General features: G+C 42.0%; 2 protein-coding genes across 4 annotated transcripts in view; both read left to right on the top strand.

Annotated features, from left to right (window-relative positions):
• The window catches only part of LOC122881997 (glutamate receptor ionotropic, NMDA 2D), a 61,914-nt gene extending 57,109 nt beyond the window's left edge, over positions 1 to 4,805 (top strand). The window contains exons 17-18 of one of the 3 annotated variants that reach the window (XR_006379273.1): positions 2,213 to 2,335; positions 3,376 to 4,805. The gene's annotated coding sequence lies outside the window, so the exon portion shown is untranslated. Of the gene's footprint in view, positions 1 to 2,204; positions 2,336 to 3,375 lie in introns of all 3 variants that reach the window. The other 2 variants (XR_006379274.1, XR_006379272.1) reach the window with 2 other exon arrangements.
• On the top strand, positions 3,376 to 19,455 carry prkcg (protein kinase C, gamma). Its single transcript, XM_044208928.1, is given in 17 exon segments — positions 3,376 to 3,405; positions 3,408 to 3,621; positions 6,648 to 6,679; positions 6,793 to 6,875; positions 7,775 to 7,886; positions 8,779 to 8,907; positions 9,016 to 9,172; positions 9,526 to 9,727; positions 10,245 to 10,442; positions 12,351 to 12,524; positions 13,177 to 13,268; positions 13,727 to 13,789; positions 13,952 to 14,090; positions 15,177 to 15,257; positions 15,445 to 15,552; positions 16,520 to 16,660; positions 17,485 to 19,455. Coding segments are annotated over 17 exon segments (2,112 nt in total). The 5' UTR covers positions 3,376 to 3,380; the 3' UTR covers positions 17,647 to 19,455.
• Positions 19,456 to 21,337: the final 1,882 nt, after the last annotated feature.

Below are 21,337 nucleotides of genomic sequence, written 5' to 3'. Positions count from 1 at the left end.
TGAGGACATCTTCCTCATTTATTTGTGACAACAGAACAAGAACATGACTCATCCAAGATAAGACCGATGGAGAGTGTGAGTCTTATGGGCCAGAAAATTAAGACAGTAATGGCAGTTCTATAGAGAAAGGTCTGGTCCCCTATCATTTCCAATCAGCTGCTAGTTCTGCATGACTAATGCTGAAATGACATATATCATTGTCAGATAGGGCATGTTCGCACAGCTGTTTTTTTTTTAAACACTCACACATAATAATGACAGCCTCCAACACACACACACACACACACACACACACACACACACACACACACACACACACACTTATGCACACTAGCTCACTCTTATCTTGCTGGCTGACACCATTTTGCTCTCTAACAATCTTGCTAATTATAATTGTTAATTAATTCTCTGCCAGTGTCCTCATCAGGAGACTAATAACCTACATTTCCATTAATTAGACCTTCAACCCTTCGCTCCCTCTCTCAGTCTCTCCGTCCCACTCCAATCCACCCCTTCGTCCCCTGTCTGCCTGCATCCCTGCTCCCGCCTCCTGCTCTCTTCTCCCAAGATTGTCCATAGATCACGTGCACACATGGAGTGTGATTAATTGTGTGTGTGTGTGTGCGCATGTGTGTGTGTGTGTGTGTGTGTGTGTATTGTATTACTCACATTGCAGGGACAAACATTTGTTCACAAAGTCACTTTGTGGGGACTCAACACCCATTTGGGGACAAAAAGCTGGTCCCCACAAGTGAGTTTTAGGGTTAAAGGGATAGTTTGACATTTTGGGAAATATGCTTATTTGCTCTCTTGCCGAGAGTTAGATGGGAAGATTGATATCATTCTCATGTCTCTACGGTAAATATGAAGCTGCAGCCAGCAGCTGGTTAGCTTAGCTTAGCTTAGCGTAAAGACTACAAACAGGGGGAAACAGCTAGCCTGGCTCTGTCCAAATGTAAAAAAAACCCCAACTGGCCAACCAGCACCCCTCAAGCCCACTTATTAACATGTTATAGTAGTCCAAGTCTCCAAGCCAAGAAATAGTGTCTGTGATCTTTAGAGGTGCTTGTTGCTGGGTTAGCTGTTTCCGATCTTCATGCTAAGCTATGCTAACCATCTGCCGGCTCCAGCTACATATACTGGGTACAGACGTGACAGTTTTCTCATCTGACTCTCAGCAAGAAAGCAAATAAGCGTATCTCCCAAAATGTCAAACTATTCCTTTAAAACTTGGTTTGTGTTTCATGAATGAAAGTAAGTCAATACAATGTCCTCCTAAGTGTGTTTTTGTGTGTGTGTGCCCCTGACAGTATGTAGGCAATCAATGGACAAACAGCCCCTCTCTCTTGGAAACTACTCTTCCCATCAGGCTTAGCTGACCTGGTTTCAGTGCACAGTCGAGCAGTGTTATCATGCCACTGTGCTGTGATCTCAGAACAAATTTAAAATGCGGTGAACATACTGTTAACTACACTGTTGCAGAAAAGATTAACAGAGTTGTTTATTTTACAGTCCTGTTGATCCTTCAGTCTGGATCTGGATCTGCAGCAAACTCCACGACTTTTAACAGTTTATTTCCAATTTTAGCTTAACCAGCCATTTCTTTCTCCACCTCTGAAGCTCTCTGCTCTTTTCTTCCAGACTGGATACTCTCTCTCTCCTCTCCCTTTCTTCTCTCTGTCTGGCACTAGAGGAAGTGAGGGACAGTTGGCGCTCCATACTGTATTGGTGGTGGCAAAATGGCAGCTTCTGTCTCATCCGTCCTCCTTCCTCTACCTCCCTCACCCTCTCCTGAGAGAAGTAACCCAGATTTCAAAATGAATCGCTGCCTATTCCGCTCAATCTTTCTCCTCTCTCTCTAGCTCTTCCTCCATCTCGCTTTCTCTCTTCCTTTCTCTCTCTTTCTCTCTCTCAATCTATCGTCCTCTTCTTAGTAAAAAGAGAATCAATCTTGGAAAGAGAATACCACCTCTCTATCTCAGCCTCCTCCTCACCCTGCCTCTGGGTTAACGGATATATACCACTTCACTCTTCTATCTTTGGTTCCTAGAAAGCTTGAATCACTCAAAACGCTTGTTGCTTTCTCTTTTTGTTGTAATAGTTTTTCTGTTTTCCCCTTTTTTTGGCTGATTCTTTTCTACTTGCCACAGAACTGCTTCTCTTGGTTTTTCTGTCTTTTCTTCCCATCTTTCTCTTTTTTTGAGGTGACCAGCTACAGGTGTGACACCTCAGCCTTTCTTTTGAAGTGAGCCAAACGAAAAGAGGAGAGGAGGAGAGGAAGAGAAGAAAGCTGTCCTTTAGTCGAGCCTTTCCTCCAAAATCACCACCAATTCAGGTATTATGTTTTTATCATCTTGGCTGTATGGGTCTGCGCACATTTTTGGAACATATTTTTTCTTCTTGTCATTATTTTACTCATTTCTGAGCACTATGCCATTTTTCCCACCATTCTCCTGTTTCACCCTTTTGATTGATATGCTCCTGCTTCTTTGCTGAGACACCATCATTTCATCATATTTTTTTTTCTAACATCGGTATTTGCTATGGGCCTATTTATTTATTCATTAAATCTCTGTTAGTGTTTCATTTATCATTTAGTAGCGTGCAACTCTTGCACCACAATCTCCCCAGCTAATGTTTGCCATTTTGCACTTTTTCCAGCACATCTCATTCCCTATAGACATATACATTTTATTCTGGTCCAAACTTTTCTTCAGAAATGGGACTAATTGCTAATAAGGGCAGGCAGGAAGTCAAGAGAGGATACAGGCTCTAATATTGGAGCAGGTGGTGGGGGTGTTGTTGACATGGCAACAGGAGGTACAGTTGACATGACGACTTGGGGGGGTAGTCATAGCTGCCAGGGAGATGGAGATATAAGGGGTATAGAGAGAGTGAGATGTAGGTAGAATGGACAGGCAGTATGTGGGACACACGCTGAGTTGCACTAATCGTTTAGTGTCTCAGAGTCTCTTAGGACAGTTCTGTCTGCGTATGTGAATTTACCTCCCTGTCTCCCTCAGTACACCTCTCTTTTCTCTTTCACTCTCATACCTGACACTTTCCCCGTGCTTCATCCTCTTGTGCACTTCCGGTCCATTCATCCTTTCTCGATCTTTCTCTACATCACGTCACTCCTTCACTGCTCCCTACCCTACATCCCATGTGCCATTAATACAACTCCTGTCTCAACCATGACCCATTACACTTTCCATCCCTCCTCCTCCTGCTCCTGTTCCATGTCCCTGCTTCCGCCCCCCCTCCCTCTCTCATGTTCAAGGTCTTTTGCCTGTACAACTCCAAACCCTCTTTACTGACACTCATCATCCTTTCCCCCTCTCCCTCCCTCTCTTCTATTTCTACTGTATTCCCCAGACATCATGTCTACCCCAGTCTCCCCTTCCCCTCCCTCTCCCCGTTGACACTGGCCTCCCCTATATCGGCAACCTCCCCTGGAGCCTCCCCTCTGCCCTCACCCCTCTCCCCTCCACCCAGGGTGCCCGTGTTCCAGAGAAAGGGAGCGCTCAAACACAAGAGGATTGTTGAGGTGAAAGACCATCAGTTCACAGCCCGCTTCTTCAAACAGCCCACCTTCTGCAGCCACTGCACTGACTTCATCTGGTAACACACACACACAGCTGCACATTTACACAGAAACCAACCCGGCAGTTCATAAGCCGCCTCCTCAGGCATCCCACTACTCCATCTGATTCTGACTTTCTATGCACTTTTTCTTTCTTTCACCAGATCCAGCTGCCTGCTGGAGAAACAGCCTACACTATGTAGCCACCACACTGACCTGATCTAATCACATAACCTCACCTCCACACTGCAGCCCACATGATACAGGAGTTACTTTAGGAACTTCATGTGCTCACACACATGGAGACATACATAGAGATAAACACATACTTTTCATTATGAATGCTTGCACACAGAGTTACAGTACATGCAAAAATGCACAGGCAGCAGTGCAGGAGGAATTATTCAGATCTTAAAGGGGTACTCTAGCGATTTAGTATGTCACTTCCATAAAGTTGGGGGACTCACAGGGGACAGATTAAAACAAGTATGGTCAAGATATCGCAAGTCTGTAGTACGGGCCAAGCTCCAAAAATGCTGGATCCTGCATTCCCATAATGCAACTCAGTAGCGACTTTCATTAGGTCCCGCCATCATTGGGGTTATTTTTCAGACTTTGGAAATCCTCCAGAGCCATAAAAGACATTATGGAACTGTTTTTGCAGACTGTGTGTGTGTAAAATCGGTGGAGTGCACCTTTAGTGAGATTAACACAACATAAAAAAGGCTTCATCAGAAAGTGTTAGAAAGTCTTGCATTCAAAAATGTTCCAAAGTACTGTAAAAGTGCAGAATAAAATATAAGCAGTAAAATGAACTCAGATATTGACTGTACTAAATCTATAATTTTATGTTTTGCAGTGTCAGATTTTTAATGTGTTAATATGTAAGTTGTATTTAATTGTTGTAGTTGCTCCAGATGGTGCTAGTTCTGCAGTAACTATTTTATAAACTGCTGGAGTTTACACTCATCACTGTCCAGTGAAAACCACCTATCTCCATGGTGATTTTGAATATTTCAGATTAACTGAAGGATGAAGTGTTCCTTTATGGGTTTAGAAAATTCTCCTACTTCTTCCATTTTATAATGATGGGATAAATTATGACAAAAATGAAAAAACAAGATGAAAGCAGGGGTGTTTCTCTTGCTCAGGAAAAGCTGGTGTTTTGGAGATACACAGATTTCTTAGAACAGGGATGATATGTTTTTATTTACAAGTGAATGCAGTATAAACAAACAAAGAAATAAAAGAATAGAAAAGAAATAGTCGAGCAAAGTGAGCTCATGCAGTGAGCTTGTTCTGTCCAGTGAAGCTGTGGCGGTGTGTGTGAGTCGTTGTGTGTGTAAGCGGTTGTGTGTGTGTTTGGACATATGGTGGGGCTGTATGTCGGATGCAGGGCGGTGCATGTGCCAGCAGCCTCTGGGTAGCTTTCAGGACATTTCTCCAACTGGCTGCTGTCTTGGCCAGCACTTAGCTCAGGGTGAAAACTCTTCCTTCACGCAGGATGTCATCCTGGATGTCGAAGCCCCTGGGGGGATTGGTAGATTAATTAAAGACTAAGAAAAGATAGTTCTAAGTTTGAAATGTAAATATATTGTTTATTATGTCAGGTTCTAAAAGAGAATAGTTTTACCTCGTATGGCTCCTTCAATTATCAAAGTGAAATTGAAAAAGTGACACTGGTGTCACAGTTCAGTCTTATTTGTGTTTGGAGTCAATAACCTGCTGTTCTTGAGGGTCCTAAGTTAAAAACACTGGTTCTGAAACTTAAAATCACTGAATAAGGCCAAACAATGGTATACTTCAAACAGACCTAAGGACAGATCCAACAGGCCTTTTCATAGCAGACATTTTGACTTGTCTACTAATAACATTAATGATGGCTCTGTTCTATTCATGAATCCCAGTAAGCAATGACAGTGTGACAGCATGCACAATACCAGGTCCCAGCTAAACGGTATTCAGTCATCATTAATTTTACTATTTATACCTGTGCTTTTCCTGCTGTGACATGTCAAAATGTCTACAGTGAAAAGGGCCTGTTGGAAAGACAAGGACCAGGGTTTTTTTCCCCCCAATTTTATTTTAATTTCTTTTTAGTAAATGATTCCTAATTTGTAATCAATACCAGTCCAGAATGTTTTTGAGTATTCTGGTCAGTTTTATAGGGTTTTTGGGTTTTTTTATGGCACCTTTTTATTTAATGTCATGTGTTGGAGAGGTTTTTCAAAGCATCATGAAATTTAAAATGCAGTGAATTCCCTGTGCTATCTGGCCAACAAGCAACGCTGTTGATTCGCTCCAAATCCATACCCAGTTCTCTAATGCTCTCTGCTGGTCAAAACGCAGAACTGGCCTCATACACTCAGTGCTGCAGACAGAGACTTCTGTTGAATGCTGATCAAGGATCAGATTACCCTCTACAACTCCATCTTTAATTATTACTCAGCCAGATGGTGAACTGATTTTAGATCAGTGATTATGGTCAGTTTCCTATGAACCCCTGGGCCTCTCCAGTATGATTGTGGAGAAGCTCTCTGTGGTGTCTTGTTCGTCTTCTAAACCTCCTAATCAAAACTTGATTCACAACAGGCAAGTAGCTGAGTGGACTCTTTAGTCAATCAATGGCTTTAATTATTCAATTAAAGCTCTAAGGAGGCACTGGAAACTAGCCAACACCGCAGTTCTGGAAACAGAAGAATTGTGTTTATGTATGTGTGACAATAATTGACACTGCTCTACTTGACCTGGTCAGCAGGTCATGTAGTTCCTTAGAAAGGAAAGACACTCAAACTTCACATATAATGACTTTGTTTATCACGTTGGCAGTCTCTAACACAGCTAGTGGTGTTTGTTTTTTGATGAGACAGAGTTTGTTCTCTTGTGCCTGCATGTCTGTTGGTCTTAATACAGGAAGGAATAATGCAACAGCCCTATCTCTGTCTTGGCAGCATTATCTATACGCTTTTGGCTGAGAAACAGTCTCAGAAGCAAAATATTTCACCTTAAAGAATAGTAGAGAAGATTGTATTTGTGTCTTAATCCATGTGCCTTTTTTACTCAGGGGCATTGGCAAACAGGGATTCCAATGTCAAGGTAAAGATAAACCCAGTGTTATTGTCTTTTTCCACAGTATTTCATCTTCTCAGATGATTTTTTCAGTGTGACCGATTCATTGTTGAGGATATTTTTCTCTATCTTTCCTCTAGTTTGCAGTTTTGTGGTCCACAAAAGATGTCACGAGTTTGTGACCTTCACTTGTCCTGGCTCTGTGGCGGGCCCCAAACCAGATGTAAGCAGATGTGTCAGCGTATTATTACAGTGCTTTCACTTTTACTTTCTTGTTTTCCATTTTTGTCAAGATTTACCCCCGTCTTCATCATGTTTAGCCATCCACTCATTGCCACTAACATGTGTGCATGACTCATCCATCAATCCATACTGTACAGTACATCCTTCACATCACACAGCCTTGTCCCATCTGTGACGTCTGCACTCATGTCATGTCATCCTACAAGGCCTCAGAGATGCAGGGAGTTGGAAATAGAGAGTGGGGGAGATACAGGTGGAGGGTGGGAGGGACTGATAAGAGAGAATTACAGGGGGAGAGAGCAACAGACTGCTCAATCTTCCTCCCTGTGGCATTTTGAGGATTTCAGGGAGATTTGTCTTTTCTTCAAGTTTTTTTAAATTTCTGCCAGCAACATAAACTGCCTCAGAAATGAGGTCAAGGGGAACACAAGTGTGTGTGTGTGTGACTGCGGTGTGTGTGTGTGTGTTTGAGTGACAAAGGAAGAGAGAGTGAAAGGAACACACACAGAGGGAAAAAGGAGGTGTTTTTAAATAGCAGCTCAGAGGGACGAGGGAGGGAAAACAGTTTGGGAGAAGGTGGTGTTTGGAGAGCGGTGGTGGTGGGGTCTGATGAGCTGAAGAGAGATAAAAATGATTCATCCCTCTCTGCACAGTATATACACACTCACACACAGCCTTGCCTAGATGCACTCTCATTTATATGTCCTCTCCCAGTGGAGAAATCTATTTGGCTTGTCCATGAATACCCCACTCAACATCTCTCCACTAATCATACTCTGCATGTATGTGTGTAAATGTGTGTGTTTACAGTTCCTTCCATGGTCACTCTGTGGATGTGTGTGTTAGTTCTCAATGCAGATTGTTTATGTTGTATTTCAGGACCTGAAGAGTCGACACACATTTAAGGTCCAGACTTACTCCAGTCCCACTTTCTGCGACCACTGTGGCTCATTGCTGTACGGCCTCATACACCAGGGCATGAAATGTACCTGTGAGTTTCATCACATTTAACAGTGTAAGAAATCTGTGTGTGTGTTCTTGACTTGGTTACGTTTATGTTTAAGGTATTTTGGGAAATACACTTATTCACTTTCTTGCTGAGAGTTAGATGAGGAGATTGGCAACCAGCACAGGCTCCAGGAAGTGACTATGTCTGGCTAAGAAATAGTTCAGTACATAACCACAGCTTGTTATTTTTACACTTAGGTTTTTGTACCCACTAAACAAATGTGATATAGCGTGTTAATTACGTGAGCTTTCTAGTTGCTGACAGGTGAATTCTGTTACCTTCAGACAGAGGCAGGCTAGCTGTTTCCCCCTGTTTCCAGCCAGTCAGTTTAGACTTATTATTACAGGTAAGGCATGACAGTTGCATCAATCTTCATATTCAACTCTCAGCAAGAAAGTGTCAAAGTGTTCCTTCAAGGTTAGGATCAGGTTTGGGGTTAGGCATGCAGTGGTTATTGTTAAGGTTAGGGTAAGTCTGTGGGGAATAAATATAAGTCAATGCGATATCCGATATCCTGAATGACAAAAACTAGATGTGTGTGTATACATTTAAAAAAATATATATATTATTTTTTTGTCATTTGACAGTCAGTGTAGAAATAGACAGGAAACATGGAGAGAGAGAGAGGGGTATGACAAGCAATAAAGGTCCCCCAACTGGGAGTCAAACCATGGATATTGCTGTTATGTGGTATGCGCCTTAACCATTAGGCAACCAGGATGCCCCTATACAATTTCTTTTAACATTTTAGCATTTTTGAACATGGTATTTTCACTGTGCATTTATCTTTTGTGATCTAATCTATATCTGTTCTATATGGTTCTTGGCACCTATGCATGTGTTTGTTCATACTTGTGTCTCTTTCTACTGTGAGGTTGTGACATGAACGTCCATCGACGGTGTGAGACCAGTGTTCCCAGTCTCTGTGGCCAAGACCATACAGAGAAGAGAGGGAGGATCCACCTGACTATCAGAGGAGAGAAGGAGGATGTCTTTGTCACAGGTGAGAGGGCCCACTGGATTATAGGAAATGTTTTAAAACAAAAAGTAGAATTACACAAGTAATGAAGGATCTCTCTCTGTACTTTCTATTATTCGACTTTCTCTCCAGTGCGGGAGGCTCGAAACCTTATGCCTATGGATCCAAATGGCCTGTCAGACCCGTATGTTAAACTGAAATTGATTCCAGACCCAAAGAGCCACAGCAAACAGAAGACCAAGACCATCCGCTCAACACTCAATCCCATCTGGAATGAGAGTTTCACCTTGTGAGTCCTTGTGAACTTTGTACAAAATGTGCTTTAGGTAAAATAAGATGTCCCAGAAATTGGACTTACAGAGTCATAAAAAGGACCCTGAAAGACAAAGAATAGAAGATAGAAAAGAAAGTTGATGGTCCCCTGTTAAAATTTCACCCTTTACTACCTTTCTGTTTGCATTTTTCTGATATTCAGTTGAATTAACACATTAGGAAATTGCCTCAGAAACCTGGAAAATGTCATGACGGTGAAAAAATAAGCAAAACAATAATTTCCTTCAGTGTCTTTGCACATTGTTGTGTTGCTTACACAGTGAGATAACTCTTCCCGGTCATTTTGAGTTTTTGTGTTCGTCTCTTCAGCTCAGTGCGCGGCCACCAGTGGGACAGGCGACTATCTGTGGAGGTATGGGACTGGGACCGCACGTCTAGGAACGATTTCATGGGAGCGCTGTCATTTGGAGTGAGTGAGATCTTCAGGCGTCCTATCAGTGGCTGGTTCAAACTGCTGGCCCAGGATGAGGGAGAGTACTACAACATCCCTGTGCCAGACCCAGACCTGCAGGTAGGAAACTTGCTCCAGTAAGGACCAAAAAAGCCATCAGTCAGTCCTCATGGTGAAAAAAAACAGTGGAGATAGTTATACCTGTATTCACCAGAGTGGAGCAGCCCTTTATTTTTTACCATGCTAATGACCATTTATCCTAAAGCCTTGGCATAACCTTTATCAGCTTATAATTACCTACGTCTAATAAACAACAGCTGCCAATGCTCACACTGGGTCAGGATCTTGAACTGTCCCTCGGCTTACAATTCTATCTGAGACAAAAAAACATGGAAGATTTATGCCTGTTGTTGTAGCTAAACAACTAGATAATAAATTATACACCCCCGCCCCCCCCCGTTACACCGTGTCTCCACCAGGGTGCAGGATTGTTCTGTCTGATTGTAATCCAAAACTAGGGGTAGGAAGGAGTTTGGTTTGTCTGGTGTTCAGGTTGTGTGTGTGTGTGTGTGTGTGTGTGTGGGGGGGGATTGCATCCAACCATTCATCTCTCAATCCTCCGACTACGATTCTCCAGGAGCCTCAGCCAGACGTTACAACACCCTCTCTGCCTCAAGCAATACCTGTCCCTCTGTCTGAAGCATTCCCTGCGGCCCTGTCCCCGACCCCTCTACCGTCCTGTCCACCTGTCCACACGCCAGGCCCTGCCAAAGTCAAAGTGGGCATCCACGACTTCAACTTCCTCATGGTGCTGGGCAAAGGCAGCTTTGGCAAGGTAAACACAGCAGCCACTGAGACGAAATGTCATCTTTTCTACACACAATCAGCACCTCTGATCCAACAGCTGTAAGTGATATGAAAGAGGCCATTCATGCTTAAAACAACAAAGATTATTTCTGGCTTTAAATGATTTCTTCTATTGATGGACTTGACCTTCAAGTGGCATTTCATACAGCAGCTCCTGGGCAAGCAGAGCAAGGCAGAATTTCTTTGCGAGAAAAAAACCCTTTCGTACTAACATGCTCATTGTCTCTCCTACTACTGCCAAATGATGCATTTAACCCTTAGCTTCTTTAGTGTTGTCAGCAGTCCTGAGCTCAGGCTGGCTTGCTTCCTACATGCCACACAGGCAGTCGGTCCTTCTGGAGGTTCATTTCAAGGGAGCCTCCGCTCTCTCATTTTCTCTTTAATTCCCCAGTAGATGAGGCATAATGAAGAGAATGGAGTTTTGAGTCCTTCTTCCTCCTCTGAAATCCCCCTGTGCTGTTTCATAACTGTCAGAGGAGAGTCTACAGAGGACAGGAGAAATAGACTCAACTTACGTAAGATGTGAGAAAAAAAACATGACCCAAGAAAGGAGAGACAGACCCTGGGGCTGCTGAGTGAGGGGAAGTGAGAAAGAGACAGACAGAGATAGAGAGAAAGAGGGAAGGATTACTGTGCTGCAGAAAGTGACAAAATGACCAAAAGGAAATGGGATAACAAGAGCAGAAGAGAGGAAAAAAGTTCATGTGACTGTGTTAGTAAGATTTGTAATGTTCTGAAGGGTGATGAGTCCCATTTTTACGAGAGTTAGTTTCAGACCACGAGGAAGAGCAGGAGACACGATCACAGAGGACGGCAGGACTTTTCTCAGTTACTGGCAGTTCATCAATAGCACACACGCACAGTACACACACACACACACACACACACACACAGCCTTCTTCACAAGCACCTTTGTGTAGTCACATTGATTTCTGAAAAATGAAACCGTGTAATTTTCTGTACTCTTCCCCACTATTTGAAAGTAAAATGAGATCCTAGGCAGTGACCATTACAGCACAGCACTGCAGGTTGGCCTGACAATTTTAAACAGTGTTGTTGTCAGCACTTTCCAGTGCTCTTGATCGTATCTTTGTCGTGAACCACAGTAAAACCTGGGTCATGTGGCTCTCATTGTAGAAAATTACAGCATCATTAGAGCAACCCGCTAGCAGCCAATTTCACAGGAGTGCGAAAATAGCCGCTGAATGTGTTTTTAATGTCTGATAAAAACATGAGAGCCGCTTCCCTTTTTCATTTATGACATTAACGTGTCTTGAAATCTTCAGGCGTAGAGCAGCTTTAATTAAACATTGCTTCAGTTATTTTACCATGTCGGGGTAAATGTGCACATAACTGAACTTTGCAGAATCTGTCCGTATAATGTGATAACCTTTTTCTCTTGCACTATTTTACTTTCTTACCACTATATGCATTTTGCAATACTGGGCACTTGGCATGACACTTAGTTTCATACACAAAATCTACCAAAATTTTGCAAATGTGCCTCAAAAGCACATCATTTCGTTAACAGCAGAACTAGTTATCTCCCAACTAGAGCACCTTGTCATAACACAATGACCTAAAAAATGTTCAGTACTGGCAGCTTTACAGTGCATGCATAATTGTATCTAGAGTTAGAAATTAAACTCCAGAATTAGAGAATTCCAGAATTTTAAAGTGAATTTGGAATTTTAAAAAAAGCTTTTTTTAGTAGTTATACTCTCTTCTTTTGGTCATGCCAGACAGCTAGTGTTATGTTGTCTATAAATAAACATTGTGTTTATTTATGGACCTCAGACATGCAGTAGCTCCTTTAAAATTCTTGGGATTCTTTGTTGTTACAGTAACTTTCTCTCCTCTCTCTGTGTCTGTACAGGTGCTGCTGGCAGAGGAGCGAGGCAGCGAGCGTCTGTTTGCAGTTAAAGTGTTGAAGAAAGACGTTCTCTTCCAGGACGAGGACACGGAGAGCGCCCTGGTGGAGAGGAGGGTTCTAGCGCTTTCCTCTCGCCCTCACTTCCTCACATCGCTCTACTGCGCCTTCCAGACTGAGGTGTGTGTGTGTGTGTGTGTGTGTGTGTCATGTGCTTATATCCCTTTGGGGACTTTAACCTGAATACACACCCATGGGGACTTGTGTCACCGTGGGGACAAAAATTGAGGTCCCCATGGGTAGAGACTGCTTTTTGAGGGTTAAGACTTGGTTTTAGGGTACACGTTACAATTAGGTTAAGGTCAGTATCAGGTTAAGGGTTAAGGTGTTAAGGTTAGGCATTTAGTTGTGATGGTTAAGGTTAGGGAAAGGGGCTAAGGAAAGCATTATGTCAATGACTGTCCCCCACAGGGATAGTGAAACAAACGTGTGTGTGTGTGTGTGTAAGTGGGTGTGTGTGTGTGTGTGTGTGTGTGTGTGTATGTGTGTGTGAAGGTGTACTGGGTCCTAAATTAACCACATAACTTTCATTAAATTGTCCATAAACCTGCCTGACATTTTGGCTGCCTAGTCCTCTCAGGAGTTGTTTCAGTCCAGGTTGGCTGAGAATTTCGATTAATAAATTAAATAATTACCTTGCTTTCTTTAACAAGGTCCTTGGTCCTGGAGGAGAGGTTTTAACAGATTGCTTTTTAATTTGGACAAGAGATGATTATGTATGGAGAGCGTGTGTATATGTGTGTGTCCATGTGCGTGTGTTTTGTTTCTGCAGGACCGTCTGTATTATGTGATGGAATACGTCAACGGAGGAGACCTGATGTTTCACATTCAGATAGTCGGCAAGTTCAAAGAACCTCATGCAGCGTATGTAGTAAAAAGCTCCTTTGTTTTACCTTTAATCTCAGTCCTCATCTACAGTGTCTCATTTCCTGCCTTTCTTTTATTCTCTGTTCCTTTACATACACACATCTGCTTTGTTCATTATACCTGGTGACTCATAAAAAGTCATCAATTCAAGTACCAGCCCTCTTCTCTTCCTCCCCCCGACTTTCTCCTCCCAGTAATCTCATCTTCATGTATATTTTCCCTCCCCCTGGCTGTTCATCTAATCAATAATCTTTGATCAATCATCTAAAACTAATTCTTACACTGTTGCACATTTCCAGCTCTCTTTCTTCATCTATCTGCCTTTCATCTATTTGGTTTCTCTCCCTTTCATCACCCTCTTGAGCTCCACTCCCTCTCTCCTCGCTGAAAACCTTGGACAATTTTCGGAAAGATAAAGCAACCAGTAATGAGCCCCCCCTTCTCTCTCCCTCCAGGTTTTATGCAGCAGAGATAGCAGTCGGCCTCTTCTTCCTCCACAGCAAAGGCATCATCTACAGGTAGAGAAGTGTGCTGCTCCTCTAACATGGCCTGGTTTGGCGCTGTCACTGCAGCAGACAGATGTGACACAGATTTATCATGTCTTTTGTAGCTAATGACTGTTATAAAGATGTTATCTATCAAAATGATTCATATCTGTGATCTATCTCCGTCTTTCTCAGGGACCTAAAGCTGGATAATGTGCTGCTTGACAGCGAGGGCCACATAAAGATAGCTGACTTTGGGATGTGCAGGGAGGGCATGTTCGAGGGTGACACCACGCGCACGTTCTGCGGCACCCCCGACTACATCGCTCCTGAGGTACACCGACCCTTGCTCTCACTTCATGGTCCAGACTACCTCCTGAATGTCCCTCATTTTTTCCCTAGATTCCTCATTTCCCCTCGTTTCCCCCCTGTCTTCCCCTCTTCATTTGCTTGACCTGTTTTGCAGTGCTGTGAGACGGCAAGTTGCTTTGCTGCAGCTCTTCTCATCTCCTCCGTCCTCTCTGACCTTGTCAGCATTTTTGAATAATTAACTTCACATGATTCAATTAGCAGCGATATGTGCTTGTGCTACAAGAACGTAGCATAGAAATCGCGATTGTCCTTCAGAGACCTTGTATTACCAGTTTTGCCTTTCTCTGACCAGTGTAACTTAAGGTGATTAACACAAACCACTCAAAACCAACTGAATAATCTCTAAAGGATTTCATCAATGATGATGATGATGCAAATTTTAGCCTGAAAACAGCTGAGGTAGTTTTGTATGACACTCTTTTGAAATGCAAAATATCATAACTGTATGCTGTATCATTTTTACCTTACAAATTGTTTGAAATATGTATGTGTGCATGTCTATTTTAAGTCATCATAAACAAATTAAATTCAGAGAAAGAGTGAAGGAGTGTTTAGTTTGTGGACTTGTAGTAGACAGACCAGTAGAGAGAGAGAGGATGTGACTGTTGTGCATGTCTTTGATATTGTAAACCCTGCTATGGAACCCCTGGGTATTGACTCTCTTATGTAAACACCCATTGATTCTCCTGCATCTGCCATTTTGGAAAAGATACAATATATTTTCCCAGGGGCTGGGAATTGTTCCCTTGTGCTCCCCCGCGCGCGCATACACACACACACACACACCGGGGAAACAAACAAACACACAAATACAAACTCATGTGTTGATTATTTCTGAGCTCATTCATACATTTACCCTCCCTAATGCCATACTTTCCCTCTCTCTCTGCTTTTCTCTCTGGCTGTCTCTGATATCTGCATATTATCCGAGCCACCAACTGTAACAACTGTGCTTCCTCTCACTCTCCCTGTCTTCTTTTTACTTCCTTATCTCTCCACTACCATTCTTCCCCTTTATCTCCTCTCCTTTTCTCTCCATCCTTTTCAGATTGTGGCATATCAGCCCTACGATAAAGCGGTAGACTGGTGGTCCTATGGAGTACTGCTGTATGAAATGCTGGCAGGACAGGTAACACTTAATCCTAACAATACAAGACCCGTGTGCACAGACACTTAAGCCTCCAGTACTTGTCCTTTGTAATCACTTCAAAAGACTTTCAAAAGAACTTTAATTTCAATATATTTGCTTTCAATTTGCTTGCAGGTCCTCATGGTTACTCTCTTTTTTCCCTCCTCTCTCTATCTTTTCCTTCCAGCCACCATTTGATGGTATTGACGAGGAGGAGCTGTTTCAGTCCATCATGGAGCAGTGTGTCTCATACCCGAAAAGTCTCTCTCGTGAAGCTGTCGCTATCTGCAAGGGAGTAAGTCACTATTAATTTTCTTCTTACTCATATAACTTTTATCACACAGACAAGTAAGATAAATGCAAAGTACATCATATTACGTTTCTAAAATATATTTAAATAATATTCAGAAATACAGCAAAGCTTAACCATGCACATTGTTGACTACTTAAAGTAATAGTTCAACATTTTAGGAAAAACGCTTACTTGCTTTCTTGCCGAGAGTTGGATGAGAAGATTGATACCACTCTCATAACTGTCTGTTGAATGTGATGCTAGAGCCAGCAGCCGTTAGCTTAGTTTAGCATAAAGGCTGGAAACAGAGGGAATCAGCTAGCCTGACTGTCTGAAGACAGCACCTCTAAAGCTCAGTAATTAACACTTTATATCTTGGATTGTTTAACTGCTACTACTTACCGGCTGGGCGCAGTGACTTCCTGAAGTCTTGTTGCGAAGAAATACTCCCGCACATAAACCTCCTTAGAACCACAAATTGTAATTTTTACAATTAGTTTTTTGTATGAATTAAACAAACAAGATATGATCTGTTAATTGGTGAGCTTTATTACCTTTTTTTGCTACCTTTGGACAGAGCCAGGTTAGCTATTTCCCTCTGTTTCCAGTCTTTTTTGCTAAGATAAGCTAACAAGCTGCTGCTTCATACTTAGCATACTGACGTGAGAGTAGTATCAATCCTCGCATCTAACTCTTTGCAAGAAAGCAAATAAGTATATTTCCAATATATATATATATATATATATATATGTATATATATATTCCTTTAAAAAGCACACACAATCAATATAAATGCATTTATAAAAAAAATAAAATGAAATTACTTACATACAGAAATCCAGCTAAGCTTACCACGCACATTGTTGACTATCAAAAGCAGAACATAAACAGAAATCATTCAGCTGTTTCCCATGATTACCACAATATTTTCCCATTCTTTTTCCACTTTTTCCCTCTTTTTCTACCCAAGCTCCTGACGAAGCACCCGGCCAAGCGTCTGGGTGGAGGAGAGGATGCAGAGAGAGAAATCAAGGAGCATCCGTTCTTCCGCTGGCTTGACTGGGACCGTCTGGAGAGACTGGAGATCCAGGCGCCCTTCAAACCCAGAACTGTCAGTTGATGTTTCTTTCTTTCATTCTGTCTTTTGTTCTGTCTTTCATTCTTTTTTCCTTTTTTTCCTCTCTTCCTTTCTCTTTCTCTCTGTCTCTGTCTCTCAAAGGACACTTTTAGGGAATTGAAGCTGTCACTTTCTTCCATCTGTCTCTTCTCTCTCAAACTCCCACGCTTTCCCTCATTTCCCTGTATGCTTCCTCTCTCAGCCGTCCACACTGTGTTGGCCATTTCATCCTCTCTTATTTTCTCTATTCAAATGGCCCTGTCCCTCCCTCCCTCTCCCCTATTCCCCTCTCGTTTCTCTCTTTCATCATCTCTGCTGGTTCCTAGTTCTGCTGGACTTTGAGCACTCAGGAACAGACAGTCCAGTCATAACAGACATGACCCTCTGACCTTGTGGTCCAGCCCACTCCTCCCATATGCAAATGTATGTCATCATTAGCCTGCCACACGCCAGTTTGCAGCCCCGCTGGCCAATGGTGAGGTGTGCCTTGAGTGAGCTGAGTATGCTCAGGGTTTAGAGGCCAGGCCCATTAGTTAAATGAGATTCACATCATCCAGCAGAAAAGCTGTCATATGCTGTTAAAAGGCAGGAAAAGAGACATGAGCAGCTTTCTTCCCACAGTAGGTGTGGAAGAGAGCTCCATAGAGAGAAAATGAGGGTGTGGGTGAGAAAAAGAGATGCGGAGGTGGAGTCTTTTTATAATTTGACTTTTCTTACATTGTGTCTTTTTTTCAGGAGGAAGATGATGGTGTGTGTACAATCAGCATTAACCACAAATGTGTGAATACGCATACTAATCTTCTCTTCTTCTTCATCAGGGTGGGAAAAAAGGTGAAAATTTCGACAAGTTCTTCACAGCGGCTCCGTCAGTGCTAACTCCCTCTGACCCGGATATACTAGCAGCTATGAACCAGGAAGACTTCCTGGGCTTCTCCTTCCTAAACCCAGACTTTGCCCCCTCGCCGCTCACTGCTGTTTGAAAATGGCTCCTAAACCTGCTCCAACAAGTGTACCCAAACTACCCTGTTACCCCCCCAATAGTAGTTTTATAACAAAGAATTTGAACATGAGAACTAGCAATATTAAAGACACCTCTCATAACCAAATTTGGACACCTTTGTATTCACGCACTCTCTTTGATGTATGTATATTATCTTGAATGTCACAGAATATGTTGCAGCAATGCAAACAAAGCCAGTATTCTACTGTAGATTTCCATCCACCATTAGAGTTTTTTGTAAGATATCCCTTAACTTGATATAAGAGTACTGTAGTATGAACCTGATAAATGAATCTCTTTGCATGCAGAGTTTTTAGAACAAATTGCTCTGACACACTAGTTTTCTATAGCGTAGATTATCCAAGAAAATATACCTGTATAACTGTACAATCAATTTATTTAAAACTTTTTCTGTTACTTTGATTAGAATCATCTTGTGTTGTGAGAAGCTGTATTTTACAGAGCAATTGCATTTCCAAGTCAGGTTTTTCTCATACAGCTACACAGGCCATATAATAGGCAAAACAAGACCCTTTTTAATCATTTTGCAATTCATACACATGAATAAAAATGTCTCTTAGCAGGTATATTCCAGTCAAACATTTGTATTTATACGCAGTACAGTAATTCAGCATCAGAGGCACTATAATGTGTCTTTCTGAATATCTATCTCACTCTATTTGTGTGTGTGTGAGTGTTTGACTATGACGCAAACTGAGCGAGTAGCCTTTTTTTTGTATTAGACTGGCATCCTGTGGAAGAGCACAGTCAGGTTCCTCTGGCCTGGCCCGACCTCTCAGTTTAACGTCATGCCAGTGACCTCAGATGACCCACAGATGCGCTGAAACGACGCAACGTGCACAGTTAATGTGACAGTTAATGTAGGCTACAGTGCTGCCTTCCAGCTCATGCCCACTCTGCCTGACTCTATTATCACTGGGAGGAAGTCCTCACATTATTGCCACAGTTTGAACAGCATCATCTTCTTATTCACATATGATTCTTTTCTCTGTGCTGAGCTGTGGAATTAGGCCTCACCACATCACAATATACAGTATCTGTGCTCCTTAATGACATCTTACAACTGCACTAAAATATGTATGTGCAGTCTTATAAAATATGCCTCTTAATAATGTTTTGTCCAGCTGAAGCAAGAAGCTTGTGCAGGTGCAGGTACTTTATTATTTTTGTGGTGTATACCATAAAGCATTTTGCTGTGTAATGACGTACTCACAGCATTGATTAGGTGTAATTAAAAGTGAGGCTCAGCGAGACTGTTCAATACATGGAAAAATAATAGCAGCACTGTCATTTAACATTATCTGAGCAGAGCAGGTGGCTGCAAACATACAGTTTAATAATCCCATTTCAGTGCTCTTATCTCACAAACCAGCTGGTCATTTTGCATGGAAATCTGTTTGATTTCCTTTAAAGCATCTTTTTGATCTTTCTGTTTACATCCTATGTCAGCATAATGATAATTATAACCCTTTCTCATCCAGAAGAGCAAAAATGTACATATTTGCTTTAAGTGCATATGTGTGTGTCCCTTTAATAGTGCCCACTTTAAAAGGTCAGAGCAGTTCATCTGATTGCCTTAGCTCAGTTTGAGTGGAGGTCAAATGTCACAACACACAGTATTTCAATACTATAGATGATACAATCAATAATAGATAATACAATAGACGATTTATGCATTTAAATATCTGTTAGTTGAGTTAACTTCTGTTTTTATGTGCTGAAAAAAGAACATTGAAATAAACTTATTGAAAAAAAAATCATGAAACGAGAGCAGTGAAGTGTTTCATTCTGTGATTTTTTTGTGCGAAGCTGCTGAGAAACAAACATGCACAGCCTCTCACTTTGTCTTCTCCACATGCCTCTCTGTCACGCTCACCCCCTTTCCCTCACTTTCACACATACTCACACTCAAAAGTGCAATCTCAAGCATGTGCACACACACGTACACTCTTACACACACACACACACACACACACACACACACAACCACAGAAGATGCTGACCCCTCTATTTACTGTGGTACAGTTGTCGAACCAGCAAAACCACCTCTCAGGCATCTCACTTTCACTCCCTCCTCCTCTTCTGAAGCAGCCTCACACTCTCTCCTCCTCCACCCTTCAGCCCCGCCCACCTCCCCCCTCCCTCCCTCCAACCCCTCCAGCATCATGATGGGACTAATATCCCCATAGAGATCTCAGTTATAACAAGTTGACCTTCACATTAAAATCTCATCAACTTCCCATCTCCCTCTCTTCTTCTCTATCTGCCCTTCATCTCTGTTCTTCTTCTGTTTGGCTTTTCTGTCAGTGCTGCACTGTAAATGTTTTACTGCAATGTTTTATGTCATTCTCTATAAATCATATTGTCAGAATTTACCGTTGTTACTATTATCTCTCTGATATACCTCTCCCCTGGTGTCTGTTGATACAAGGATCTTGTCTTGTCTTGGTTTTTGCATCAATATTATGATCTGTTTTACACTCAATTTATATTCTTTACTGACGGTGTTCAGGCAGTGAAAGTGTGAGAGGGATGCGATGGAGGGAAAACCTATCCACGGTATCTAAGTTTTCTCACATTTTTAATTTGTCAGTTTTCAACTGATATAAATGTTTATTTTCAAAACATTGCATCCCAGTTTTGAAGATAAAACATGGCCTGATGTTCTTTGAGTTGCTATAATTCTAAAACAAATCCAACTATCATGTCAAGAAATGTGACTTTTATGTTTCATATTGATTCCTGTGATGACAAAATTAATTAATTAATATCTTTTGTAGAGGTAGATGAGGTTCTTTAATAGTCTGTGGTGTGTTTCTACAGTACGGTAGTGAGGGGTGTTTGGTTTGGTTTTGTTTTTTTACATGATGTATACCTGATGTTGACTGTCAACTGCCTGATTTTACACTCCTCACCACAACCTTTACTCCAACCTTGAAAGTATCTGCCTTTGTGTAACTGAACCTCCAGCACTCTCTGGTCGGAGTTGTGTGTGCAGTCCATCATTCACTGTCACTGTGACACGATATCATCCCCCTTCTTCGCTGCTGCCTCCTCTACCTCTATCTCTCTTGTCTTTCTATCTCGCCTCAATCTCTTATTCCCACCCCTCCTCCTCCCTCTCTCTCCCTCTCTCTCTCTCTCGCTCGTGCCCTGAGGTCAGAGTGTGCTGTAGACTATTGATATAGTTACTAAAAATATAGGATTCCTCCACCAGCCAGCTAAAAATAGACCAAGGGACATAGACCACAGGAGACAAAGGAGGAGGGGGCAAGAGGAAGAGGAGGAGAGGGATGAAGAGAAAGAAAGAGAGGGCAGTTGCTAGCTGTGCCATTTTACTGGTACTCATCTGCACTCATAATGTGGGGTTAAATGTGTATAACCAATCTTGAATGAACTACAGCTACTAGAGGTGATCTACTGTGTTTTCTACTTATATATATTATATATACTTATATTTGATACTTAATAATATAAATATATGTCATTTGGATTTAAGTTTACAACCTACATCACCTCAATTCTTCAAATCAAACTCATTGTCCCATCATCATCTTGTTCTCTTTCTGCTTTATTTGCATGTTCATAATTAAGTACAGTAATGCCAAAGCATGTGGAAAGCCTATAAGGTTTACAATATAAGTAAATTA

Source organism: Siniperca chuatsi, linkage group LG9 (assembly GCF_020085105.1).
Source record: "Siniperca chuatsi isolate FFG_IHB_CAS linkage group LG9, ASM2008510v1, whole genome shotgun sequence".
NCBI lineage: Eukaryota > Metazoa > Chordata > Actinopteri > Centrarchiformes > Sinipercidae > Siniperca > Siniperca chuatsi.
Note: the sequence above shows the minus strand (reverse complement) of the source record. Positions and strands in the feature narration are given on the sequence as shown.